This window comes from Medicago sativa, chromosome 6 (genome assembly GCF_051527215.1).
Source record: "Medicago sativa cultivar Bolivia chromosome 6, Bolivia_mono, whole genome shotgun sequence".
Taxonomy (NCBI): domain Eukaryota; kingdom Viridiplantae; phylum Streptophyta; class Magnoliopsida; order Fabales; family Fabaceae; genus Medicago; species Medicago sativa.
The window spans coordinates 89,587,436-89,611,271 of NC_140754.1; the positions used below are offsets into that span (position 1 = coordinate 89,587,436).

At 32.2% G+C, this 23,836-nt stretch overlaps 2 protein-coding genes, 1 long non-coding RNA gene and 1 pseudogene across 4 annotated transcripts in view; 3 read left to right on the plus strand and 1 right to left on the minus strand.

The window, feature by feature from the left end:
• LOC146918047 (uncharacterized) overlaps positions 1 to 9,781 on the plus strand; it is a 50,096-nt gene extending 40,315 nt beyond the window's left edge. Inside the window, exons 8-9 of one of the 2 annotated variants that reach the window (XM_085719729.1) lie at positions 8,919 to 9,008; positions 9,514 to 9,778. In XM_085719729.1, the coding sequence (XP_085575855.1) occupies positions 8,919 to 9,008; positions 9,514 to 9,520 (97 nt within the window). In that variant the 3' untranslated portion in view covers positions 9,521 to 9,778. Of the gene's footprint in view, positions 1 to 8,918; positions 9,009 to 9,513 lie in introns of both variants that reach the window. The other variant, XM_085719727.1, reaches the window with a different exon arrangement.
• LOC146918053 (uncharacterized) lies at positions 7,268 to 8,627 on the plus strand. Its single transcript, XR_015015961.1, has 3 exons — positions 7,268 to 7,477; positions 7,582 to 7,681; positions 8,430 to 8,627. It is a non-coding gene; the product is annotated as an uncharacterized LOC146918053 (long non-coding RNA).
• Positions 9,782 to 13,294: 3,513 nt separating the features above from the next.
• Positions 13,295 to 14,502, minus strand: LOC146918054 (uncharacterized; annotated as a pseudogene).
• A 3,502-nt stretch (positions 14,503 to 18,004) lies between these two features.
• Positions 18,005 to 21,530, plus strand: LOC146918055 (uncharacterized). The gene is made up of 3 exons (XM_085719730.1): positions 18,005 to 18,553; positions 19,557 to 19,742; positions 20,898 to 21,530. The coding sequence occupies exons 1-3, from the start codon at positions 18,140 to 18,142 to the stop codon at positions 21,180 to 21,182; spliced, it is 885 nt and encodes a 294-aa protein (XP_085575856.1). The 5' UTR covers positions 18,005 to 18,139; the 3' UTR covers positions 21,183 to 21,530.
• The last annotated feature ends 2,306 nt before the right edge of the window (positions 21,531 to 23,836 follow it).

The window sequence follows — 23,836 nt, forward strand, 5'->3', positions numbered from 1 at the left end:
ATGATGGCGGTAATAATTGTGCAATGATGTTGTGCAATAATTCTCCATCCGTAAGAAATATTTTGATTGTCACTATAACACTTTTTCATTTGTATTTAATCATATTAATAAGGCAACATATTTCTCAAAACTTTGAATCAGTTCTTAAACCATTGAGGGTTGACCGCCCCTTTCAGCTGCTAAAAAATAAGTTTATTGATTTGCTGATCCAGAATTTTCGAGATACAAATGCCAACAAATTGTTTCTATTTTAATTTTGGAGTGATATTAATTGGGGCAAGTAATTGTTCATGAGGTTATCGTTTGAAATAATTCTCCATTCATAAGAAATTTTTCAATGATTATACAACGTCAACATTACAAATTCAGGAAACCTGTATTTATTGGCTACTCCTCATTTTTACGTGAATTATGTGACTGATTGCCTATAAATACTGAGTTCTGTTTGTGCATTCTCAATTGCACCATTCCATATATTAAGGTTTAGTATATTGGTTTTGTGTACTGCAACTATGGCCAACACTTACACTCCCCTTTTTCCTGTTACTGATGGGAAAGTACGCGTTGCTCATGTATGGTGTATACCATCTAAGAAGGATCCTAACGACAGGACTTTCAAGTTTCAACAAAAGCAATTTCCGTTGACCGTTTATTTTGCAATGACTATCAACAAGAGCCAAGGTCAATCTCTAAAACATGTTGGCGTATATTTGTCATCGCCTGTCTTTTCTCATGGTCAATTGTACGTGGCATTATCAAGGGTTACTTCAAGAGAAGGTTTGAAGATACTAATATCTGATGATGATGGTGAAGACACAGATGTAACGTATAATGTTGTTTATCACGAAGTTTTTCGCAATGTATCCTAAATTGTGAGCTTTGTATGATTGAACAGAATTACTGTTCTTTTGTTTATATTATTTATGATTTGCTATGTATCCAAATAATTTCTGTACTTTATATGGTTTAACTGATTTATAGTTATTCTATTTGTATGCTTTATGGCTTGAAATGTATCATAAATTGTGTACTTTATATATGATTAAACGTAATTAAATTTATTCTATTTGTATGATTCATGACTTATTGTTATATGACTTCTCACCTATTCTACTATAGTCTAATACATGCATGCTTAGATTACATTGTTAGTTTCTACATAAGACCCGTGCGTCAGCACGGGTCAGAGTTCTAGTTATTTAGTTATACCATAAGTTGTCATAAAAATGGATGGTCAAGTAACATGCGTCTTAAAATTATTATGAAGAAAGTGAAAATCTTTAGTTTGATTCTTCAAACCACCGCTGGTTCCTTTTTTTTGAACTTTCAAAAGTTAACAAGCAAATGGAAATTAGAACCATGTATTCTTGATAAATATAATTATGATTATGATATGATGGGTCACTCAAATGTCTTCTATTTGGTTAGAAAGCATCATAAATAATATACACTCTTTGAAAAAATGTATGCCATGTCAGCATAAAGGAGAGCTCTTTGTCGTTTAATTGCAAAATCTTTGCGTCTATGGTGCAAATCAAGAAATTCAATGGGTAAAAATTCAAAGAAGTTGAAATATTAGTACTAATTTTCTAAGTTCAGAGTGTGCAGACACACATCCTCACCACACACAGGATCCGCCCTCGTCCCTTACCTAAAATTATGATGGTCAAATACGGTTTGACCATTTTTTTTTTTGAAAACTCGGTATCTGATCCAAGAACCGACTAATCTGAGGGGACCAATCCCACCGCCCACTTGCGGGTGCCCCATTTAAAGCTAGAGCAAGCTCTCCATGGACTTAGCCCAACGAAATTGGCACCAGAGAGAATCGAACCTGAGACCTTTGGAGGAGCAAACTCCAAGATCCCAAGCCAACCACTAGGCCAACCCCAAATGGGTTAATACGGTTTGACCATATTTTGGGATGGTTTTTATAATGAGAATCAGATGGAGTCCAGGTGCACATACTCACCTCCTCCTGGATCTGCCCATGTTTCGAACTCAAAATTATTCGCAACTTTTACATTGTAGTTAATATATTAAAAAAATGGGTCATACAGAGTGATTGGTTAACGTAGAGGGATAGTAAGTTAGATTCACTTATTTATATGTAAATCGATTTTAAAAAATTAATTAAGAAAGTAGAAATTTTGGTAGTGGGGTAATTTTCATAAAGATATAGTAGACTACAAACAATCAAGTGCAATTCTTAATCGGAGTGCTTCTAATTTAGATTTCAAAAAAGATTTAAAGGTGTACCCTAATCTTTTTCTATTACTTAAATAGTGAAGTTTGTGAATAAAACAGACTCTTAAGACTCTAGAATTTCTAAGATATGAAAGTGTTTAAGAAATTCTAAGTGAACTTTTGATGCAGAACAATTTCAGTAGAGTTTTTGGCGCTTGTAAATTGTTGTTAAGTCTTGCCATTATCTAAGTCTTCACTCCTTTATATAGAGGAGGTGTGAAAGAGACGTTCATGAATTGTCAGCACATCAAAAAGAGTCGTTTGAAACTTGATCAAATCACCAATGATCTTTTGCCTGATATGGTTATTGTCCGATGAAGGATCAATTTCAAATTCGTTCCAAATCTGGAGGAACACTGGTGCAGGAATAGCTGTTGTTCTTGTCTTGTTGCAGAGACAAAACAGAGTAGTGGGGGTAGTGGTTGTACAATTCGTACAATTGTCCTTTTTCAACTCTCTCTAATGAAAAAGCATCCAATGCCTTCAAATCCATTTGAATTAGTCGTTGCTTCATTCTTCCAGTCTTCTGCAATGATAGGCGTGATTAAATCATTTGAACAGCCTTTGAAGCTTCAATTCTCTCAGCTTCTGATGATCTTCAGCTCCTGATGATCTTCAGAACTTATGATGAAATCTGCTTCTAGTGATCTGCTTCTGATGAGGTGCTTCTGATGATGTCATCTCTTCAGGAGCACTTGTCTTCAGAACCTCTTTTCTTCAGACGCTTCAAGTTTCCTTCTTGTTGATTCCATTGCTCTCATTTGTTCTTTCAGAACCTATGCTTTAAAGAGACACAATTTTTTTTGTCTATGGTCCTACACACTAGAACAAATATTAGCATATCCAATTGACAATTTTTAATACCTTGTTATCATTAAAACTCAAAGGGTAATGTTAAACACATTTTGTTCCAACAAAAATAATATATTATTTTATTAAAATCGGCGATAGTCTTGATGTAGTATCAAAAGTAAGTATTTTTGTGTATCATCTCCACAGGGACTAGCGCGATATTTAAGCCGTTCAACAATCTGTTATCATCTCAAGTTATGGTTTAAAAGTTTGTTTGTTTAAAACTAGTCTAAATTGGAATATAGCAATAAAATTGAGACAAGGTCGGGTAATTCACGCCTGGGGTTAGAGTCGTTGACCAAGCATTAAATAGTGCATTCTAATGATTGCTTAAATGGATTCTAGCTTTACTCGATATTATCACATATCGCTCAACAACATCATTCGTGTCCAAATGATGTCGTGATTTCTAATGGATTATTTAAATGTCGACTTCCCAAACTATTAAACAATCACATAGTCGATTGCATCGTTGTATTGTCAATTTCCCGAACTATTAAACAATACAAATGATTTGAGTTCCAATATTCAAAGTGATTATAAAAACCTAAATTCCATGTCTAGAATTAAAGTTTTGCTAAATTATTATTCTAACCCTAGATTCAAAAGCATCTTTCAACATCATTTCAAATCATAAATATAACATTAAACAAAAGAATAAAATCAACATCAAGTAAAATATAGCTAGAATCATATATTTAAGTATCAAAAAGAGTACATATTAACTTGATCAAGTACCTCTAACCCCAAAGGATAGATTTAGCTACTTACTTTCATAGTAGCCTTGCAAAAATGGAAGGAAAGATGAAGATTCATGACAAGATTCATGATTTCTCTACAAATCTTGGAAAAATCCACTTCTAGCACTCTTGCTTCATGTTTCTCTCTCTAGAGATGCCCTCTCTCTCTAAAAATCGGAAAAATATCAAAAACAATGAATAATTCCCTCAAAAAATGAGAGAAAAGCTATTTATATGGCTGAATCTGTCAGCGTTCGCTTGAAGCGAACAACCTTGAAGCGAGATGACCTTGCATTTTGGTTGATTTCTTGGTCCTTACTTGTATTTTCCTGCACAAAAAGGGTAGAGTAAGGCACATAAAGCATAAATGGCATATTTGCATAAAATTGAAACTTTCCCATAGATAATCTTGCAAAACAAGTTACTAAAATGCCAAAACTAACACAACAAATATATCACTTTTGAGCACTTATCAAGTCCACACCTAGACTTTTTTTAATCATATTAGGAGCACCCTGATAGTTGTTGTTTCTTACCCCCCCCCCCCCCCCCCCCCCTCGCCCAATCACAGTCATCCAAAACCACCTCAGAGTAAAATCGTCGAGCCATCTGAGCTCCGATAACAAAGTTGTACACACATCAGATCTACTTCTCTACTTGCTATATTTGTTGATCGAGATCAAACCTTAGGTTCTGTTTCAAAAATTAGGTTATTTAGATCTAAATGTTCTGCAACAATTAACGTCATTTGTCCATGATAAGCATTAAGATACACCAATTTCCAATTTTTGAGACTAGATCTATAACTCTTATTGAAGAAAAATGTGGTGTTATGCAAAGATATATTACGATTTCAAAATCACTCAGTTTTACATGTGGGATTTTTGATCCCACGTGATCATTTTAACACAAGATCTGATTTTTTTGTCTCAGTAAATAATCTAAAAAATCAGAAGAAATGAGAATCTAAATGGTTTTACATACGATAGAAACAATATTTGAAAAAAAAAATAAAAGTGTTAAATTGAGATTCATTAACAGAGCAAAATTTATGACAAACGAGTGGTCATGACTACATTTTCTATGAAATTATTCTCCATCAAATATCGAATTTTAATCAAATCGACGAAGTACCAAATAATATAAAATCAAAATGATTTCTATCTCATTTGATACTTCGTCGATCGATCAAGATTCATCTTCAGTTTCATACAAGCACACACGACTCGTGCTATCACCTACTGCCTCTTTGAGTTTTTATATGGTAGATAGTGATATTTATAGGCCTTTAGAGTTAGAGAGGTCCTTATTTTAAATATATTTATTTTCTTAATTTACTCAACATAGGGAATAGTAACAATATACACTATTAGTGTAATGGTTTTTTTTCGTGGTCAGTCAATTATAGTCGTTTCATCATTAAAACCGCTTGATTTTAATCATAACTATACGTGATTGTGTTTATTGACGGTGTAAACTTTTTACATTGGCATTGTTTCAAAAGTTAAACTCTTAATATATTAACGATCAACTAACATTGGAAATATAAATTTCAGAAAAACTAACTTTATGTAAATGCATTCAAACATATACTTTTTTACACCCAACTAAAATAATTCAATAAAAATTTAATTTTATCACAATAGAATTAGGCATGAAAAGGTGACTCACTCGATAAATCTGACAATAACTCGCCTCTTCTTTGACAGAGAAACCTCACTTTGATAGGGATTGTGCAAGTTTTGTTCGATATTCTAAATTCGGCGATAGGATGAGGGTGGGAGTGTACATATCTACCCTGCCACAAACCTACCTCATTTTAGGGTGACTTTTCACTTCCAATTATACTCTTAAACATATTTATCTATAAGAATGTTATATTATTGGTGTAATTCAAAAACATAAAATATATATTATATTTACTATATTATTAGTGTCATTGAAAAGGATAAATATAGTTTGTTACAATATGAACGCACAAATTATCTATACATATAATTTTAATTAAAATCAAAATATCATAAAAATTGTTGCTTGCAAATTTGTATTATCGCAATAAAAAGAACAGACAACTTGACCGAACACCATTAATAATAATGTTCAAACAACAGTTTGGTGAGACTCTATTCCCATGCCTCTTAGAGAATCTTTTTTTAAGGACCTCTTCGTCTACCTAATTACCGGTTCCCCTAGCTTTTTCTTCTTCGTTTCCCTTTCCTTTAATTTTTTTCCTTGTTTTGATTTTCTGAGGGTTTTGGTTTGATACCCGGGAGCACTGGTTAACATGACCCTTTTCATTAATATATATTATGAGTGAGCGGCAGAGGGTAAGAGTTTTGAGAAGTGTCGACCTAGTTGGGATGTCTAAAATTTCCTTGATGTTTTCCTCAGTTTTGCTTTTATCCAAAAAGAGAGCCATGGACCAGGGCCCACACCCACCTCTCCCTGAATTCATCCATGTTCTCGCCTCTCTCTCTCTCTCTCTCTCTCTCTCTCTCTCTCCCTCTCCCTCTCCCTCTCTCTCTCTCTCTCTCTCTCTCTCTCTCTTAACTCTCTAATCTCTTCTATCTCATATTTATCTCTGTGTCTATATCCTATATTTTCCCTTCATCTTAACTTTCACCAACTTAATTTAACAATGGTCGGCTTGACCAATTTTTTTATTTTTTATGTTTGGTTTATATAATGAGGAATCAATTTTTTTTATAAAATAATTCTAAATTGAAACAATTACTTGGGTTTAACTTTTAAGTTAATATATTGAAAAATTTTCTCAAATGTGATTCATAGTCGGTGTCGGTGGTAATTTTAATATGCATCTCAAAATAGTTTTAAAATTGGACCATCACATTTTTCATTAAAATAATAAACTTTGTAAAAAAAGGAAAATAATTAATGTAGTATTTTTACCAAAAATGGAGAGGACCCACATTGAACTCTTTTTAAGGAGCCCTCGTAGTCGTGGTTGCTCACCCCAACCATAGTTTCATAAAACCTCCTTAGAGTTAAATCATCGAGCCATCAAAGCTCTTTTAGAAAAACGCCGTGCAAACCTCAGATCTAGTCCAATCGATGTTCTCCCTTTTGTTCGAGATCAAAACTTGGTTGTGCTTCATATATTAGGTTTTTTAGATCTAAATATTTCACAATCATTAACATCGCTTATCGTTGATAAGAGTTAAGATCCACCACCTTTAGGTTTTGAAGACCAGATTTTAAACGCTTCTTGGAAAAAAAGTGTATTCTAATGATTTTTAGCCCATTGTTTTACAAGTAAGTTTTTTTTAGCCTTGCGTGGTTGTTTTAACATGAGATCTGAATGTAGTCTTCTTAAGAAATCTTAGAATTTTAAGATCTGATGATCTAAATCGTTATTTACCAACCATAGAAATAATATATGGAAAAATTTTACGGTGTCAAGATTAAAATTCAATAATAAAGTTATAACCAACGGGTGATGATAGATACCTTATATATCAAATTATTCTTCGTGAAATATGGAATTCCAATCAAATCAACGAAGTACCAAATATATCGAATTTCAATCGAATTGAATCGCATTTCCTTGGACGGGATTTGTTTGATTGTCATGGTGCTAGAGCTAAGGTCGAAATCAACCTCCTTATGTGCTGCAGAAGGTGATTTTATCTGTTTGTTACCTTTATTGCTACCATAATTTATCTAATGTTTTTGTATCTTTCATTGATAGTTTAAAGATGAAATTTGCATAATCTCATTGCAGATCTGTCTTTAGAGAGATGAAACTGCATGCAAAGGATATCTCCATTTGCAGTGATGATGCAATACAGACATGAAAAGACAGCGATGCTGCTACTAGATTGGTATAACTTTTATTTACCTTGTGATTAAATATGTAGTTTCACGGGTTAGCACGTGACATTGGTGACATTGGCCAACCACAATATCACAAGTGGTTTTTTTGTCTCTCTTTAGCCAATGTCACCAAATTCTATGTCACCCAAGTGCTACCCAGTTATTCATGCTACCAAATAATATTATAAAAAAAAGACTCTTGAAGCGAACAATTTCCTAGCATTTCCAGAAACAACAAAAATGTCAACATAATTGTTTTCATTATTTCCGAAAATGCATCATCTTTAGATAACAAATTACCATGCATCGATCACATTAAATCATTTCACAAATTTAGCATGTCCTTAGAAGTCTCTCATCTTCTTATTAGCAAGTTAAAATGAATACAACCTGAGTTAAAACAAAAACCATTTTCACAAATAAGCATGTCCTTAGTTTTCAAGAAATGAACAAAATTATTTATTTATTCTTTTACTGTATGATTAGAAATGGATGGCTAGGGTTTTATAGAATATAACTATATGATTCTATGATATTGCAGGAATTGTAAATAATTCAACTTATCTATGCCTTTTCAGGCTGTGACTAAATAAATTTGGACTAAATAAATTTAGTCTAAATTTGGACTAAATAAATTTGACTTGCAAAATAATGGCTTTTTTCTTATATTTAAGATAACAAAGAATACTATTTTTGAAATGAGAAACTACTAAAGTAATTAAAAAATTAAAGATGGCTAAATGTGTGTTTCACTAGGGAGATAGAGCGGAGCCGCATGTACGTCGTGGGCGTGGGCGTGGTCGTCCACCAAAACAACCCGGCCAGAGTTCAAATGTGTCCAACCTCAAAAAGGTAGTATGTATATTTCCCATTTTGTATAGAATCAGACATCTTATATACAAATGTGTAAATTAATCTCTTTAACAAACTATATAAAAGATCAACTTGATTTTTTGTTTATCTTTGAGACTCTAGACAGTACCATTTTTGAAGTGAGGTATTACTGAACTAATTAAATAACTAAAATGGCTAAATGTTTGTTGCACTAGGGGGAGATAAAGATGAGGCTCCCAAACGTCCTTGAGGTCGTCCTAGAAGACTACCTCAACAGGTAGTGTGTATATTTTCTTTTCAAGGATACTTTTATTTTGTATAAAATTGGCTGTCTCATTTTCAAATGTGTACATTAATCTCTTCAGAAGATTGAATAATTAAGACCACATAGCTAAATTTGTGTTGCACTAGGGAGAAAAAGAGGAGGCACCAAAATATTGTGGGCGTGGTCGTCCACCAAAACGAGTTGAACATGGACATGAACCACCTACTCTCGCAAAGGTAGCATCTATATTTTCTATAGAAGTATAATTTTATTTTATATTGTATAGAATTGGGCATCTCATATACAAATGTCATGTGTACATTGATCTAAAGCAAACTGTGTAGATGACAAAACTCTATCTAAAAATTTCAAGGTTTTTGCATTCTCATGCTAAATTCAAACCTAAGACTACTAATAAATACAAATAGACTCAAAATTTCATCATCCGGTGCTCTTAGTTACATGGATGATAACTGTTTTCATTATTTCAGAAAATGCATCATCTTTAGATAACAAATTACCTTGCATAGATCAAAATAAATCATTTCAAAAGTTTCTCTTCTTATTAGCAAGTTAAAATGAACACATAATTAAAACAAAAGACATTTTTACAAAGTAAGCAGGTCCTTAATTTTCAAGAAATGAATAAAATTGGACCTATTGTTCATTCTTTTACTGTATGATTTGAAATGGATGACTAGGTTTTATAGAATATAACTATATGATTCTATGATATTGCAGGTATTGATCGGATAAGGCGATTCCAATGCTAAGGAAGATAAGTTTAGATGTTTAGTGTAAATAATTCAACTTATTTGTGCCTTGTTAAGAAAGCAAGTGAATTATCAATTCTTTGCGGTTCTAGAGTTGGTATGGTTGGATTCACCTTTGTCGGTAACCTATTTGATTTTGGTTCTTCAACATTTTAAGTTGTGACTGAAGAGTACCTTCATGAAGGACAATGTGAATCATCAAGGAAAAATGTTAAGCCTTCTCAAAATCAAAATATCAACATGCTCAACAAATAGCTTATGAGTTTGACCGAAGAGCTGAAGAGGGAAAAGTCCCTATCTCTCATGTTGATCTTGATTTAAAAGAACTTCTAAAAGTGAAGGCTTCATTGAAAGTGCTCCATGGTGACATTGAAGTAGTAACATATTTGGTTGTCCTTTCAAAGAAACCTATATAATAAAGAGGGTCAAGTAGATTGCAGCATACAAGCCTCATTGGTTCGGATTGTACAGCATGAGAAAAGTACAATGTTTTGAAAACTAATTACTAATTAAACTTCATTGAAAGAGCACCATGGTGACATTGAGGCAGCATCATATTTGATTCTCCTTGCAAAGAAACCTATATAATCAAGAGGGTGAAGTAGATTGCAGTATATAAGAGTCATTGGTTCGGATTCTAAAGTATGAGAAAAATCCCTACTGATCGAATAGCTAAAGAAGGTCGAGGAAATTGACAAAGGTAAAGTACCTCTTGCCCCTACTGATCTTGATTTAGAGGAACTTCTAAAGTGAAGGCTTTGTTGAAAGAGCTAGATGGTGACATTGAGGTCGCACCATCTTTGTTTCTCCGTGCAAAGAAACCAATATAATCAAGAGGGTCAAGTAGATTGCAGTATATAAGAGTCTATGGTTCGGATTCTAAAGTATGAGAAAAATCCAATGTTATGAAAACTAATTACTAATTAGAGATTTTATGTTGTTGAATTTTAGAAATTTATCGTGAATAATTCACTCTAATTTGCAACTTTTAGTCACAAGTAACGTATAATTCCTCATCCCAGGGCTTTGTACAAGTTATATGTACCTTTTTTCAGACATCATTGTAAGATCCGTTGATGATAATAGTAAGGGTGAGCTTTTTATAATATTAATGTAACCATGACTAGTAGTGATATTTCTTTTAATCTTTCTCACAAGCCAAATATAAATACACTGATAATTGATAAGCCATTGAGCATATGTTTGGATAAACATTTGCTTGCATTAAATGTTATATTTACTGAGAATTTGCAGAAGCAACAAAACCAAGCTTTCACGTTAATGTGATTTTCCACGCTAGTTTTGTGGACTAGTCCATACAGAGCTTTGCTCTGACTTGACATGGAGTCCTGTAAATCGACATGGGATTGGACCCTTTGGATTAATCGTTCCTTAGGCTAAATACCGAGTTTTCAAAAAAGAAAAACAGTAATAGGAACCAGTAAGTGAGCTTCACGCAATCATAAAACCACAACCTTTTATCAGATTGTTGTATTCCTTCTTATTATGTCATTCTATCTTCATTGTGTTGTAGTAATATTAATTCATTATGTCAGTGACACGTTGAACTTTAAAATCAAATCTTTTTAAATGGAAAGAGATGAAACACATAGTAAACAAGACAGAATGGTGTTGAAACAAATAGTACAAGGCAAAGATCAGTGAATCAAAGTGGTTGTACGCTGTAGCAGACTGTCGTTGGAAATAGAAAGCAGCAGACTTGTAATATGGTCTTTTGCTTTAAAATGTAACAGCAGACATTGACAGATTTTTCTATAAGGAACATCTGATGCATGTGAAACTTTAGCATAATAACTGATGCAAATGTTATGGTTGTCCATCTAAAATCTCAAATGTTTACATTGTATTTTAACAAAATGAAGATATGATTCTAGCTTATCTTATTCATTTTTTCTCTTATTTCCTTCTCTCATGCATCACTAGTAGATTTTTGTGTAAATGACCCTGCAGAAGGGACCTTGCCTCTCTAACATCTCACTCACCCAAAAGCTTGTGGAGCAACTTTTGTAGGGATATTATAGCAGGTAGCATATTTTACTTGAAAAGTTCAAGTTAAATTAACAAATGCAAAAGTGACTAAATGTCATTATAGCAACAAAGAACCCAATACACCAACAATAGGCATCAACAGATGTATCAGCATCTGCAATAGAGACCGAAGGAACAAACACCTGCAGCAAAATATACCAATAACAGTCTCAGCACACATAGAGCACCTTAAATTCATTGGATGTTGAATAACATCAATATTCATACAACTTTTCTGCCAAACTATTGCCTAGAATTGAAACATCCCAATGGATTAGTTAACCACAAAAGCAAAGAATCTATATATTCTTATAAATATGTTGGTTTTTCTACATATAAGTATTGGATTTTTTTAGTATTCACTTTTCTTAAATTGATAGCAGACACTTAGGTAGCTGACACAACGTGATGCGCGTCTGCTGTAGTGGGAAGCAACATTGTCAATGAGAGTGAAAACGTAAAAGGAAGTGGTTTGAGCTAAAATATCTAAAAAAAAAAAAAGAAAGACAATATCAAAATTTGATCTTGTAGAAGGCAAAACACTACAGTGAAGAAAAAATCTCTAAAATTTGTTATAGATTCTGTCTTTTTGAGTAAAGCAACTTCAAATATAATTTCCGCATCTAAAACTGGTCTAGTCATTAAACAGAGATATCCCATTTACTTGGTAAAATATACAACCGCATTGTATATTTTTTAACATACAGATCTGGTCCAAATCTGTCCTTTCCTGTGAATGGAGGACTTCATAATCATGGTGGTTGGTTTCTTCCATAATATCGACGGGAGATAAGACAGAGGAAGGAGAAAATCACATTGAAGAAAGAACCATTAAATAATGGATCAGCATTACATTAAATGTATATACAAGAGGGAGGAGGAGGACATTTACGTTGAAGCTATAGTATTGAAAATAATAATTCAGCAAACTTTGTAATTGGCAAGAACAATATTTTCTGTTAAGAGTGAACAATATTTTTGTGTGATCTTGTTAGGAGTCAAGAAATTGAATTGAATAAAAAGAACTTTTCTGTTAAGAAAATAGGAAAGAGTAGGAGAGAACTCTATTCCAAGGGCTTCCCTATCGACAACAGAGCCACTGATCTATTCACAGAATATTAACAAATCTCAATTCCTCTCTCTATCCTTCCATTCTCCTATTTATACACGCTACTCAATAACTAATCAATTAAGTAACTCCTCCTTATACTATATTGTTACTTACTTCTTACCTTTAATCCTAACAAACACCTCCTTATACTATATTGTTACTAACTCCACTTTATCCTTTATGCTAACAAACTCATTATCATATATCCGAACAGACCTCAAAACATCATAATAGAAAAATATTCAATGAGAGAAAATCACAAAGACGGCATGATGATCATCACAGCTAACTTAGGGGGGAAAAAACCTCAAACCAACTTTGTGGGGGGTCTAAGTTAGTCTGGTTTAAGAATATCAAGAAACTTGTAACTCCCCCGCTTGATGTTGATATCAAGAGTTGAGTATCCAAATTGTAAGAAAAGAACCGCATCATAAAACAAAGGATCAAATTAAAGAATAAATGGCTCAACAGATTGAGAATGAGTTAATGTTCCTATCTGTTGTATTGCACTTTATAACAGTAACTGTTTGCCTTACTGAGTATAAAGTATAGACCAATTTCAGCTACAAGTTGTCAAGACAAGAAAAAATAAATAAAAATAGATCATTCAGCATTGTTGTTACAAGTTAGAACAGTAATATCAATCTTATAACACCTGGTTTTTACCAAAAACTAAAGCGGAAGTTAACCTGCTGCATAGTCCAATTTCCATTACAAGAGACAGTCAAAAGAAATAAAAGATTGGACGGTCGTTTTAAAATTCAAAATAACAAGTTATAACTAGAAATCATCACACCTAGTTTTACTCTTATAGTAGACCTCTAGAAATCATTTCACCAAGAAGTTTCACTGCAATGTCATTCTTGTCATTTTTTAACAAAGCGCGAATGATAATTTCATAAGTTACTGCATTAGGAGTGCAACCATTGTCTTCGATTTTTGACATTAAGGACAATGCTTCATCAAAAAAAAGCCTCTTTACAAAGCCCATTAATCATCACAGTGTACATTCTAACATCTAAATGAAAGCCCTTAATTCGAAGATCATGAAAAATCTCTTGTCCATCCTTAAGTCTTCCATTTTTGCACAGTCCATCAACAAGTATATTGTATGTAACCATATTTGGCTGAAATCCTTTGTCTTTGATCTTTGTAAATATTGTAATTGCCGTGTCAAAATAACCACTTTTGCACAAAACATGTAATAAAGAAGAGTATGTGATCACATTAGCTGACCGACCTGTAACACGCATCTCATCTATAAGATCCCAAACACCAGAGATTCTTCCCAATTTGCCAAGTCCATCAATAAGGCAACTGTATGTTACAGTATCAGGAGTCATACTTTTGAATTGCATTTCTTTAAAGAGAATCACAGCTTCATCCACCATTTTAGCCTTACATAATCCATTCATTAATCATCATATTGTAGCTATGAAGATCACGAGTCACTCCCCTTTGAGCCATAGTGTTGAATATATATATGGCCTTGTTCACTTTTTTAACCAAGAAATACCCATCCATTAAAGAACTATAAGTAACAACATCAGGTTTCACACTTTGTTTTATCATAACAGCCAAAACACTTTAGAGATGGAGGGAGTAAGATTTTACCGAAGTTCGAGATGGGTGGGGTAGGGTTTTTAATGAGTAATTGATTGAATGTGGAAACAGCGGAGTCGAGATTGTTGATGAATGAAGGAAGAGGTTGAGTGTAGTGTAAATGACGAGAAGAAAGAAGTTGGGAGGATTAGAAATAGAGAGAGTTGTGTACCTTAATTTTGAGAATGATGGCATTGTTTGTAAGGTGTGATTGTTGCAGCTGTGGCTTCTAAAGATGATGACACTGTGAATAAACCAATTATAGTATTGTGCATGAAGTTTGAGTAGTGAGTGAGAAGTGAGAACCCAAGTCGCTTTGGTTGAGCTGCTCCGGTGGTGTTTGTTTGAGATTTTGAGAACTTGAAAAGTGGTTTTTTTTTTTTGCTTAATTACACTTTTGGCCCCCTAAAAAAAATAACTCTTTTCAGGCCCCCTAGGTTTACTTTCTGTTGCAATTTTGGCCCCCTAGCCCAATTTTGACCCAGTCAACGCTGACGTGAATGCATTTTTGTAATTTTTAATATTTTTTTTTATTTTGTAATTAAAAAATAAATAAAAATTCTGAAAAAATGAAAAATTAATAAAAAAATTGAAAAAATTTTTTAAAAAATTCTGGAAAATTGAAAAATTAATAAAAATGAAAAATAATTGAAAAAATACGGAAAAAATTTAAAAATTCTGGAAAATTTTAAAAAATTTAGGAAAAAATGATTATAAAAAATTGAAAATTCATTAGTATTAAAAAAATTTAAAAATTGAAAAAATTAAAAAAATTTAAAAATTTCGAAAATATCTGGAAAATTTGAAAACGGAATTCTTAAAAAACCGGAATTCTGGAAAATTGAAAAATTGAAAATTCTGAAAAATATTTAAAAAATTTCGAAATTTTCATTAGTATTTTTTCCGGGAATTTTTGTGTATTTATAAACCGGAATACACATAATTTTTTCCACATAATTTGTGTATTCCCGGATAAAATACTAATGAAAATTTTCCCGGAAAAAATACTAATGAAAATTTCGAAATTTCGAAAAATACTAATGAAAATTTCAAAAATTTCATTTTTTTAAAAATGATTAAACTTTTTAATTTTTTCGAAAATTTCGAATTTTTTTTCAATATTTTCCAGAATTTTTATTTTTCATTAAAATTTTAATTAGAATTTTTCCAGAATTTTAATTAAAATGTCGAAAATTTTAATTAAATTTTTTCATTAAAATTTCGAAAATTTCATTTTTTTCAGAAAATTTCGAAATTTTATTTTTTTCAGAATTTTTTAGATTATTTTATTTTTTTATATTTTTTATTAATTTTTCAATTTTCCAGAATTTTATAATTTTTTTTATTAATTTTTCAATTTTCCATAATTTTTTAATATTTTTAGAATTTTTTATTAATTTTCAGATTTTTTTTCAAATTTTTTTGTAATTAAAAAAACATTTTTTTAATTACAAAAATATTTTTTTATTTTTTATAAATTAAAAAAATAAAAATAAAATAAAATAAAATAATTTACACACGTGGCGCCCACGTGTGTTGACTGGGTCAAAATTGGCGTGGGGGGCCAAAATTGCAACAGAAAGTAAACTTAAGGGACCAGAAAAGAGCTATTTTTTTATGGGGCCAAAAGTGTAATTAAGCCTTTTTTTATTATTATTAAAAGGAAAATGTTAACGAGTGTCTAACGGCATTGTTTAAGCATCTAAAAGTATCAATTTTGTATTGGAAATTGTACGGTTATAACTTCAACAAGTGTTTGACTTATATTTTTAAAGCATAATTTCTTTTTATGGATTCTTTAAACAATGCCCTTATGGCACTTGTTAACAAGACCCTTATTATAATAGGCAAATACCATCTCAAATTTAACATTTATATGTAAATATCTATCAATTTATCCTCGTGGGCTTAGCTCAGTTGGTGTGGACTATGCATAAAATATGCAAGGTCTGGGGTTCGAACCTCAGTCACCACATCTATATCAATTTTATTTTTTTGAAAGAGTACTTCCATCAAATTAAAAATTTTGTAACAAATATCTCCTTAAATTTAAAACTTATGTGTTCATGTGAGTATAGTTCATGTGTTCATGTGAGTATAGTTCAGTTGACAGATACATGCATTATTACATGCAGGGGTCGGGTTCGAACCCTAAACACCTCACTTATTCACCTTGAAAAAAGTGAATTCTACTCCCTCCGTCTCTTAATATTAATCGTTTAAGGTTTATGCACGATTATTAAGGAAATGATTAGTTGTGTCGATTTTGATGGTAAAATTAGTATCATTTACTAAAACACCCTTATTAATTGTAGTTAGTGTGGTAGTTAAGTTGGATGAAATTCAATAAATAAAGGTATAATAATGGAAAAACATAATAAATGCTGCATTGGTATTTTAAAGTAACAATTATTTTGAGAAAAATAAAAAACGGTAAAGAGACAATTATTGTGAGACAGAGGGAGTAACTATTAGGCTACTTGACAAAAAAAAATTAAAACTAAAAAAAAATAAAACTTATGTACAAATATCTCTCTCAAACTGTTAGGCGCGATAATGTATTCACTTCAAGAGCCGGTGCAAATGATTTCATAACAACATAAACAAATGACATACAATATAGGCTAAATTACATCAAAGGTCTTTTAAGTTATTTAAATGTAACATATTGGTCATTTAAGTTTTTTTGTACCACTTAAGTTTTTTAAGTTAGTTAATTGCAACAAGTTGGTCATATAAGTTTCTTTTATACCAATTAGGTCTTTTAACTTATCTAACTGTAACAATTTGGGGATTTTATATCTTAAAAATGTAAGTTATCTGAGGCTTAAAAGTTACGATAGACCTAAGTGTTACGGAAAATAATTAAAGAAGCAAATTGCGACAATCAATTAACTTAAAAGATCTAAGTGAAGGGTTTATTTTTCTTCAAAATATGGAACTTTTCTCATTTAAGGAACTAAGAAATTGTATTGGATGAAGGTTTGTGAGGGTTTATATGAACTTTTCAGATTTCATTTATTTTGTTATAATATTCTTAAAATAAAAAATATATTAGTCATAAGTATTAATTTATCACTCCATAAAAAAATACTTTTTAAAAAAATGTGAAAAATTTCTCTAATTTTTCCTATATTTCTAGCCACCCCTTCCTCCGTTTCTGTGAGTTTAGTTCAGTTGGTATGGACAATACATAATAAATAAATGCAAGGTCAGGGGTTCGAACCCTGACCAACAAAAAAAAAAAAACCACCCCTTCCTCCAAACTCTAAAACAAAGTCTAAGTGACTTCATATCATAGAGAAGATCAACACAAACAAGTCTTAAATTTGAGACAAATATCTAAATTTTTAAAAAAAATTATGAGGATTAAATATGAACGGACTAAAAAGTAGTAATGGAAAACTTTTTGAAGACTAAAAATCTAACAAATTTTTTAAAACATTAAAACAAAAAATTACTCCGTATATTTATAGATATCATAAACATATTTAACCCTCCTTTATTAATCTCTATTCTCTCATAAATTTCCACAAAAATCACAAAATATTAGTCGCTACCTGCTTAGATGCTTGCTGTCTTTCATAAACAGGTCACTATCAAACTCAAATCTCCAGTTGTACAGATTCTTCCAATCCACTGTCCAAATTATTCTCATCTTTCTCTTCAAAAACAAAAAAATAACCAAAACTAACACAAACCACAAATCATAATATAAGCACTTTTATATAATTCATCATAAATCATAGTTCATAGAAATAGAAGAAAAAACATAGTAACACTTTTACGCAAGATCATCATTCATCATAGAAACATAAGAAGAAGAAGAAAAATGCATACAAAAACAGATTCAGAAGTTACAACAACAAGTGTAGCTACATCAACATCACCAACAAGATCACCACCACGTCGTCCACTATACTACGTTCAAAGTCCATCACACGACGGTGAAAAAACCGTCACTACATCCTTCCATTCAACACCTGTTGCTTCACCTCATCATTCTTCTTCTTCCACTCATTTTTCTGCTTCTAAGAAAGAACAACAACATCAACATAGTGTTAATCCATGGAAGCATATTGATGTTATTGAAGAAGAAGGGTTTCTTGAGAAAGAGAGGAATGGTGGTTATTCTAGGAAGTGTTATTTTCTGGCTTTTGTTGTTGGGTTCTTTGTTTTGTTCTCTTTGTTTTCGCTTATTCTTTGGGGTGCTAGTAGACCTATGAAGCCCAAGATTGTGATCAAGGTTTGTGTTTTGATTATTGTTTTTTGAGGGTTTTTGGATGAAATTGGAACTGGGTTTTGATTGATTGTTCAGTTTTGGAATGTGATTTGAATTGGGTGTTTATTGATTTTGAGATTTTAGGATGTGATTTGAATTGGGTTGTGATAAATTTTGCTTTTTTAGGATGAAATTTGAACTGGGTGATGATAAATTTTTCATTTTTAGGTTGAAATGTAAACTGGGTCATGTTCAATTTTTCATTTTAGGGTTGAAATATGAACTGGGTTCAGATCAATTTTACATTTTTAAGATGAAATTTTAACTGGGTCATGATCAGTTTTGCATTTTTAGGATGATGTTTGAACTGGGTCATGATAAATTTTCAGTTTTAAGTTGAAATGTAAACTGGGTCATGTTCAATTTTGCATTTTTAAGTTGAAATCTGAACTGGGTTAAGATCAATTTTTCATTTTTAGGGTTGAAAACTTGAAATCTGAATGGGTTTGTGCTCCAATGTTTCACTTTAAAGTTGGAATTTGAACTGGGTCTTTGTCAATTTTGCACTGCAGAATGAAATTTGAACTGGGTCATGATCAAATTTGGATTAGGTTTGAAATGTAAACTGAATCATATTCAATTTTTCATTTTAAGGTTGAAATCTGAACTGAGTTAAGATCAAGTCTGCATTTTTAAGATAAAATCTGAACTCAATCATGATCAACTTCGCATTTTTAGAGTTGAAATCTGAACTGATTTAAGATCAATTTGTATTTCTCATGAACAACTTGGAATGTTAGGGTTGGAATCTGATTGGGTTGATGCTCCAATTTTTCATTTTTAGGTTGAAACCTGAACTGGTTCTTGATCAATTTTGCATTTTAGAATGAAAGAAGATAAGAACTTGGTTTTTATCCATTTTCCATTTTTTTAGGATGATATCTTAAGTGGGACATGTTCAATTTTTGCTTTTCAAGGATGAACTCTAAACTATGTCTTGAATCTTGATCAATTTAGCATTTTGCAGAGCATAAAGTTTGATCATGTTACTGTTCAAGCCGGTTCGGATTCGACTGGGGTGGCCACTGATATGATCACCATGAACTCTACTTTGAAATTCACATACCGCAACACTGGCACTTTCTTTGGAGTCCATGTTTCAGCTACACCCTTGGAACTGTCCTATTCAGATATAGTCATTGCTTCAGGAAATGTAAGATTCACTAACTCGTTTGTTTGGTTTTGTAGTTATGAAAATTGATTTTGGTTGAAAATGAGTAGAATGTAAAGTGACATATGTTTGTATACATTCATTCAAGTGAAAGTGAGTTGAACAATAAATGTGAAGTTAAAAATCATGTTTAATAGCCAAAACTATAAATCTCAGCTACAAGTTAGAATTCATTCTAGGGGTAAAAAAATTCTATTTGAGATCGCTTAATACTTATTTGCATTTATGGTATAGTCCTTTGTGACTGTTTGGCTGTTCCTACAAATTGAAGCTTCTTAATTTTCACTGTGAGTTTGCGTTGGGACGTGAGAAATTGTCTCTCACTGCCACACCAAACACAAACTTCAGCGTATGTTTGTTTTGGCGTTGGGATGTTGAAATGCTACTATCCGTGCGAAAAATGATTTTGATAGAAGATTGAGAAATATCGATTTCGAGTTGAAGATTTAAATCTGAATTCTGTTTGGACCATGTAGTAAATGAGGATAACTCCATGTATAGACTTCAGAACATATTGATTATTATGCCATTAGAAAGTAAACTTAATTACGTTTGAAAGGTTGCACTAAATTTCCTTAATAATTTATAGAGAAAGTTGAGTTACAAGTGGTAAAAGTGAATTTAAGATTAAATGATTTATGTTTGGATAATTACACATGATAGTGAGTTGTAAAAATAACGTTTGAAGAGAAAAGCTACAAACTCCATCTTCAAACTTCATCTTCAAGTTAGAATCAATTTCTAGAGTCAAATCAATTCTAATCGAAATATATCAAACATACAAAAATCAATTTTTAGTCTTCAAAATCACTTTTAGCTCCCTCAAAAGTGAATCGAAACATACACTTTTTTTTGAAGAAGCTAAATTAGCCCACCCAAATTGACATTGGGGAGAATCGAACTTGAGACCTCGAGGAGGAGCAGACTCTCAGGCCTCAAGGCAATACCACCAGGCCAACCCAAGTGGGTTAATCGAAACATACACTTAAACATGTCAAATTGATTTTATGTGTTTGAAATCACTTTTACCCCACAAAAGTGAATCCAAACATGCATATATATGGTTGATTAACTACTTAACTTCAAAGTGCATGAATGTTTCCCTTTTGTATTTTTCTAACACATTGATTATTGCAGATGAAGGAGTTTCATCAATCTAGGAAGAGTCATAGATTGGTGAGTGTGGCAGTGATGGGTAGCAAGGTCCCTTTGTATGGAAGTGGTGCAAGCCTTAGCAGCACAACGGGTATGCCTACAGTTCCAGTACCATTGAACCTTAACTTTGTGATGAGATCAAGAGCTTATGTACTTGGAAATTTGGTGAAGCACAAATACTATAAAAGGATTCAATGTTCCATCACCTTGGATCCTAAGAAACTTGGTGCTCTAGTTTCCCTCAAGAATTCTTGCACATATGATTGAATATTCATATATGTTAAAGGGACACAAGTTTGAAGAAAGTGTAAAAGAATTATTAGGAAAAAAATTTATTATTTTTTTTATTAATGGATTCCTTTGAGATATGGATGGAATTGATGGGGATACAGCTCAGAACTCAGAAGGCAAGATGATTAGGACGGATTTGTTCTTTGAATTATGCAATGAGGACAAAGATCATGTGTTGGTTCGGTTGAGAAATGTGAGTTGTGATGTGAGTGATCATTGCATAAAGACATTTTTTTTTTTGTATCTTGTATTAATTATTTTGTCCCATTTTGATTACATTAATTAATTCAAAAGTGAGAAGTAATCTGAATTTATTTTGTCCAATTTTGACAATGGATTAGTTCAAGTAGTAAGAGATTTGAGTCCCCTTAAGCAAGTGGCTAGAGATTTAATTTCTAACTCTTTCATATGGAGAAATTTTAGTTGAAAGATGAGAACTCATCTTGTGTGTCCAACTAGTTCTGTGTCGAAGATTAGTCACCGTGAAATGATGGCAGAAACTTCGTAAATTTAACATAACCCCAAAAAAATAGACAATTTTCACGACAACCGTTAAATGATTAACGTGATTTAAATGTGATAAATTGGTTCGGTAGTAGATCAAAAAATATATTTGATGTCAAAACTCTCTTTAATCACTAATGAAATTTCACTAACCACAAATTTAAATGTTATAGGCAGGTGTTCAAGACAATTATGGTCGATCATGTTCAAATTTGTGGTTAATACCATTTGCTCTTATGATATTCATTGTTTTAGTAAGTCTCTTTAATTGCACGTAAAAAATATCTAATTTACAGAGACAAAAATTAACCTTTTTAAGTTTTTTTTTATCATCATTTAAAAGTGATTTACGATAAGTGGTGTGGCTGATATTTTATGCCAGTAAAATATATTTTCACTAGAAGAAAATATTTGGCATTTAACCCAGGGGCGGATCTAGACATTTAGTATACGTGGGGCTAAAATTTTGAAGAAACAATAATGCAAATTATATTAAAAATTAGAAGAGTTTTTTTTCCTATCATGTACAAATTTGCGCATGTTAAGAAATTTAAAATGGTAAGTTTGTCTTATAACTTGTGTATTTTATATTAAATATATAACTTTTTAATAAACAATTGGTGTTTTTCAATGAAAAGTGCATCCATAGCAGGCACATCAATATCATGCTTATTTCATATTTTAATAACTTTAGATATAAGTTCTTCTCATCCCTCATTCCTCTTTTTTTATAATTATTTTTTGGTATCATTAACAAGTGATAAAACATTCAAAGATCTTATTTTTAACATCTCTTTTTAACATGTGTTTTATTTATTAAAAAAAAATGACAATTTCATGTGGAGCTTTAGCTCCACATTGCTCTCAAATGCATCCGCCCCTAATTTAACCCGACACATCAACAAGTGCAACAACATTAAAGCCGTTAACCTATGGTGTTTGACAGAATGACGGATTTGTGTAACAATTGACAGAGTCTCGCTGATATTTTAAGCCGTTAACCTATAGTAACCCGTGGAGGTTATGTCTCGGAGAAGGGGTTAGACTCTCACTTGGCGAACGAGTGTTCGAATCCAAGACATTCAATGTCCGACAATGTCTCTAATAGAAAGACCTCTTGTGGAGGGAGCTTATGAGGTCATAACTATTACATGCATGATAATTACCTAAATCAATGAAATCTGAAACTTAGACCAAAGAAGATTAACAAACATTCCCATTAACATTTTGCCAACTACAGACACAAAAATATTCGTACCAAAGGATCATAATACAGTTTCCACTTTCCACGTATATATTATCATCCCTATCGATAACTAAATATGCTGAAATACAATACAAACCTCTGCAGGATATATAAAAATAAAATGGAATAAGAAAATCATGCTAGTAAACTGCACTACTCCCTGTGGAAGATGACCCTTGCTCGAAATTCCCAACATAGATATGTGGAATATGAGCTATCTTTGGCCAGTCTCTACCAAGACCTTCTCTGCATTCCTCCTCAAGAGCCGAACATCCACGTACTGATAGGTGCTGTAGGTTGCTCAAGTTCATCAAACCTTCTGGAAGTGACTTTATACCATGACATTCTGATACGACCAATGACCGAAGAAATGCAAGATTACCGATCCACCCTGGAAGAGCTTTTAATTCAGGACAACTGTGTATTTCAAGAGTTTGTAGTGAGGTCACTTGCTTCAAACTCTCGGGAAGAAATGAAAGTTTTTGGGAGCTCAAGATATACAAACTCCTTAACTTGGAAAGATTGCTTAATTCAGATGGCAAATGATCCACAGCCGGGAAAAACATTATAGCCAAGTGCTCAAGGGAAGTGAGATGTTGCAGTCCAGTTGGTAAATATGATATGCTATTGCAATTTTCAACAGATAAAGACCTAAGTGCGCGTAAACCTTGTATACCTTCTGGCAAAGCAACAAGGTTAGGACATTCACTTATCTCCAAGCATTCTAATGAGGATAGTTCATGCAAATCTTCTGGTAGGTTGACAAGCCGTTCACACCAACGGATTATTAGCGATTAAGTGCAGCCAAACATCCTAAAGTTGAGGGAACGGAGAGAAGATTTGGACAGGAGCTAATGGTTAGAGAAGTGAGAGAAGCATT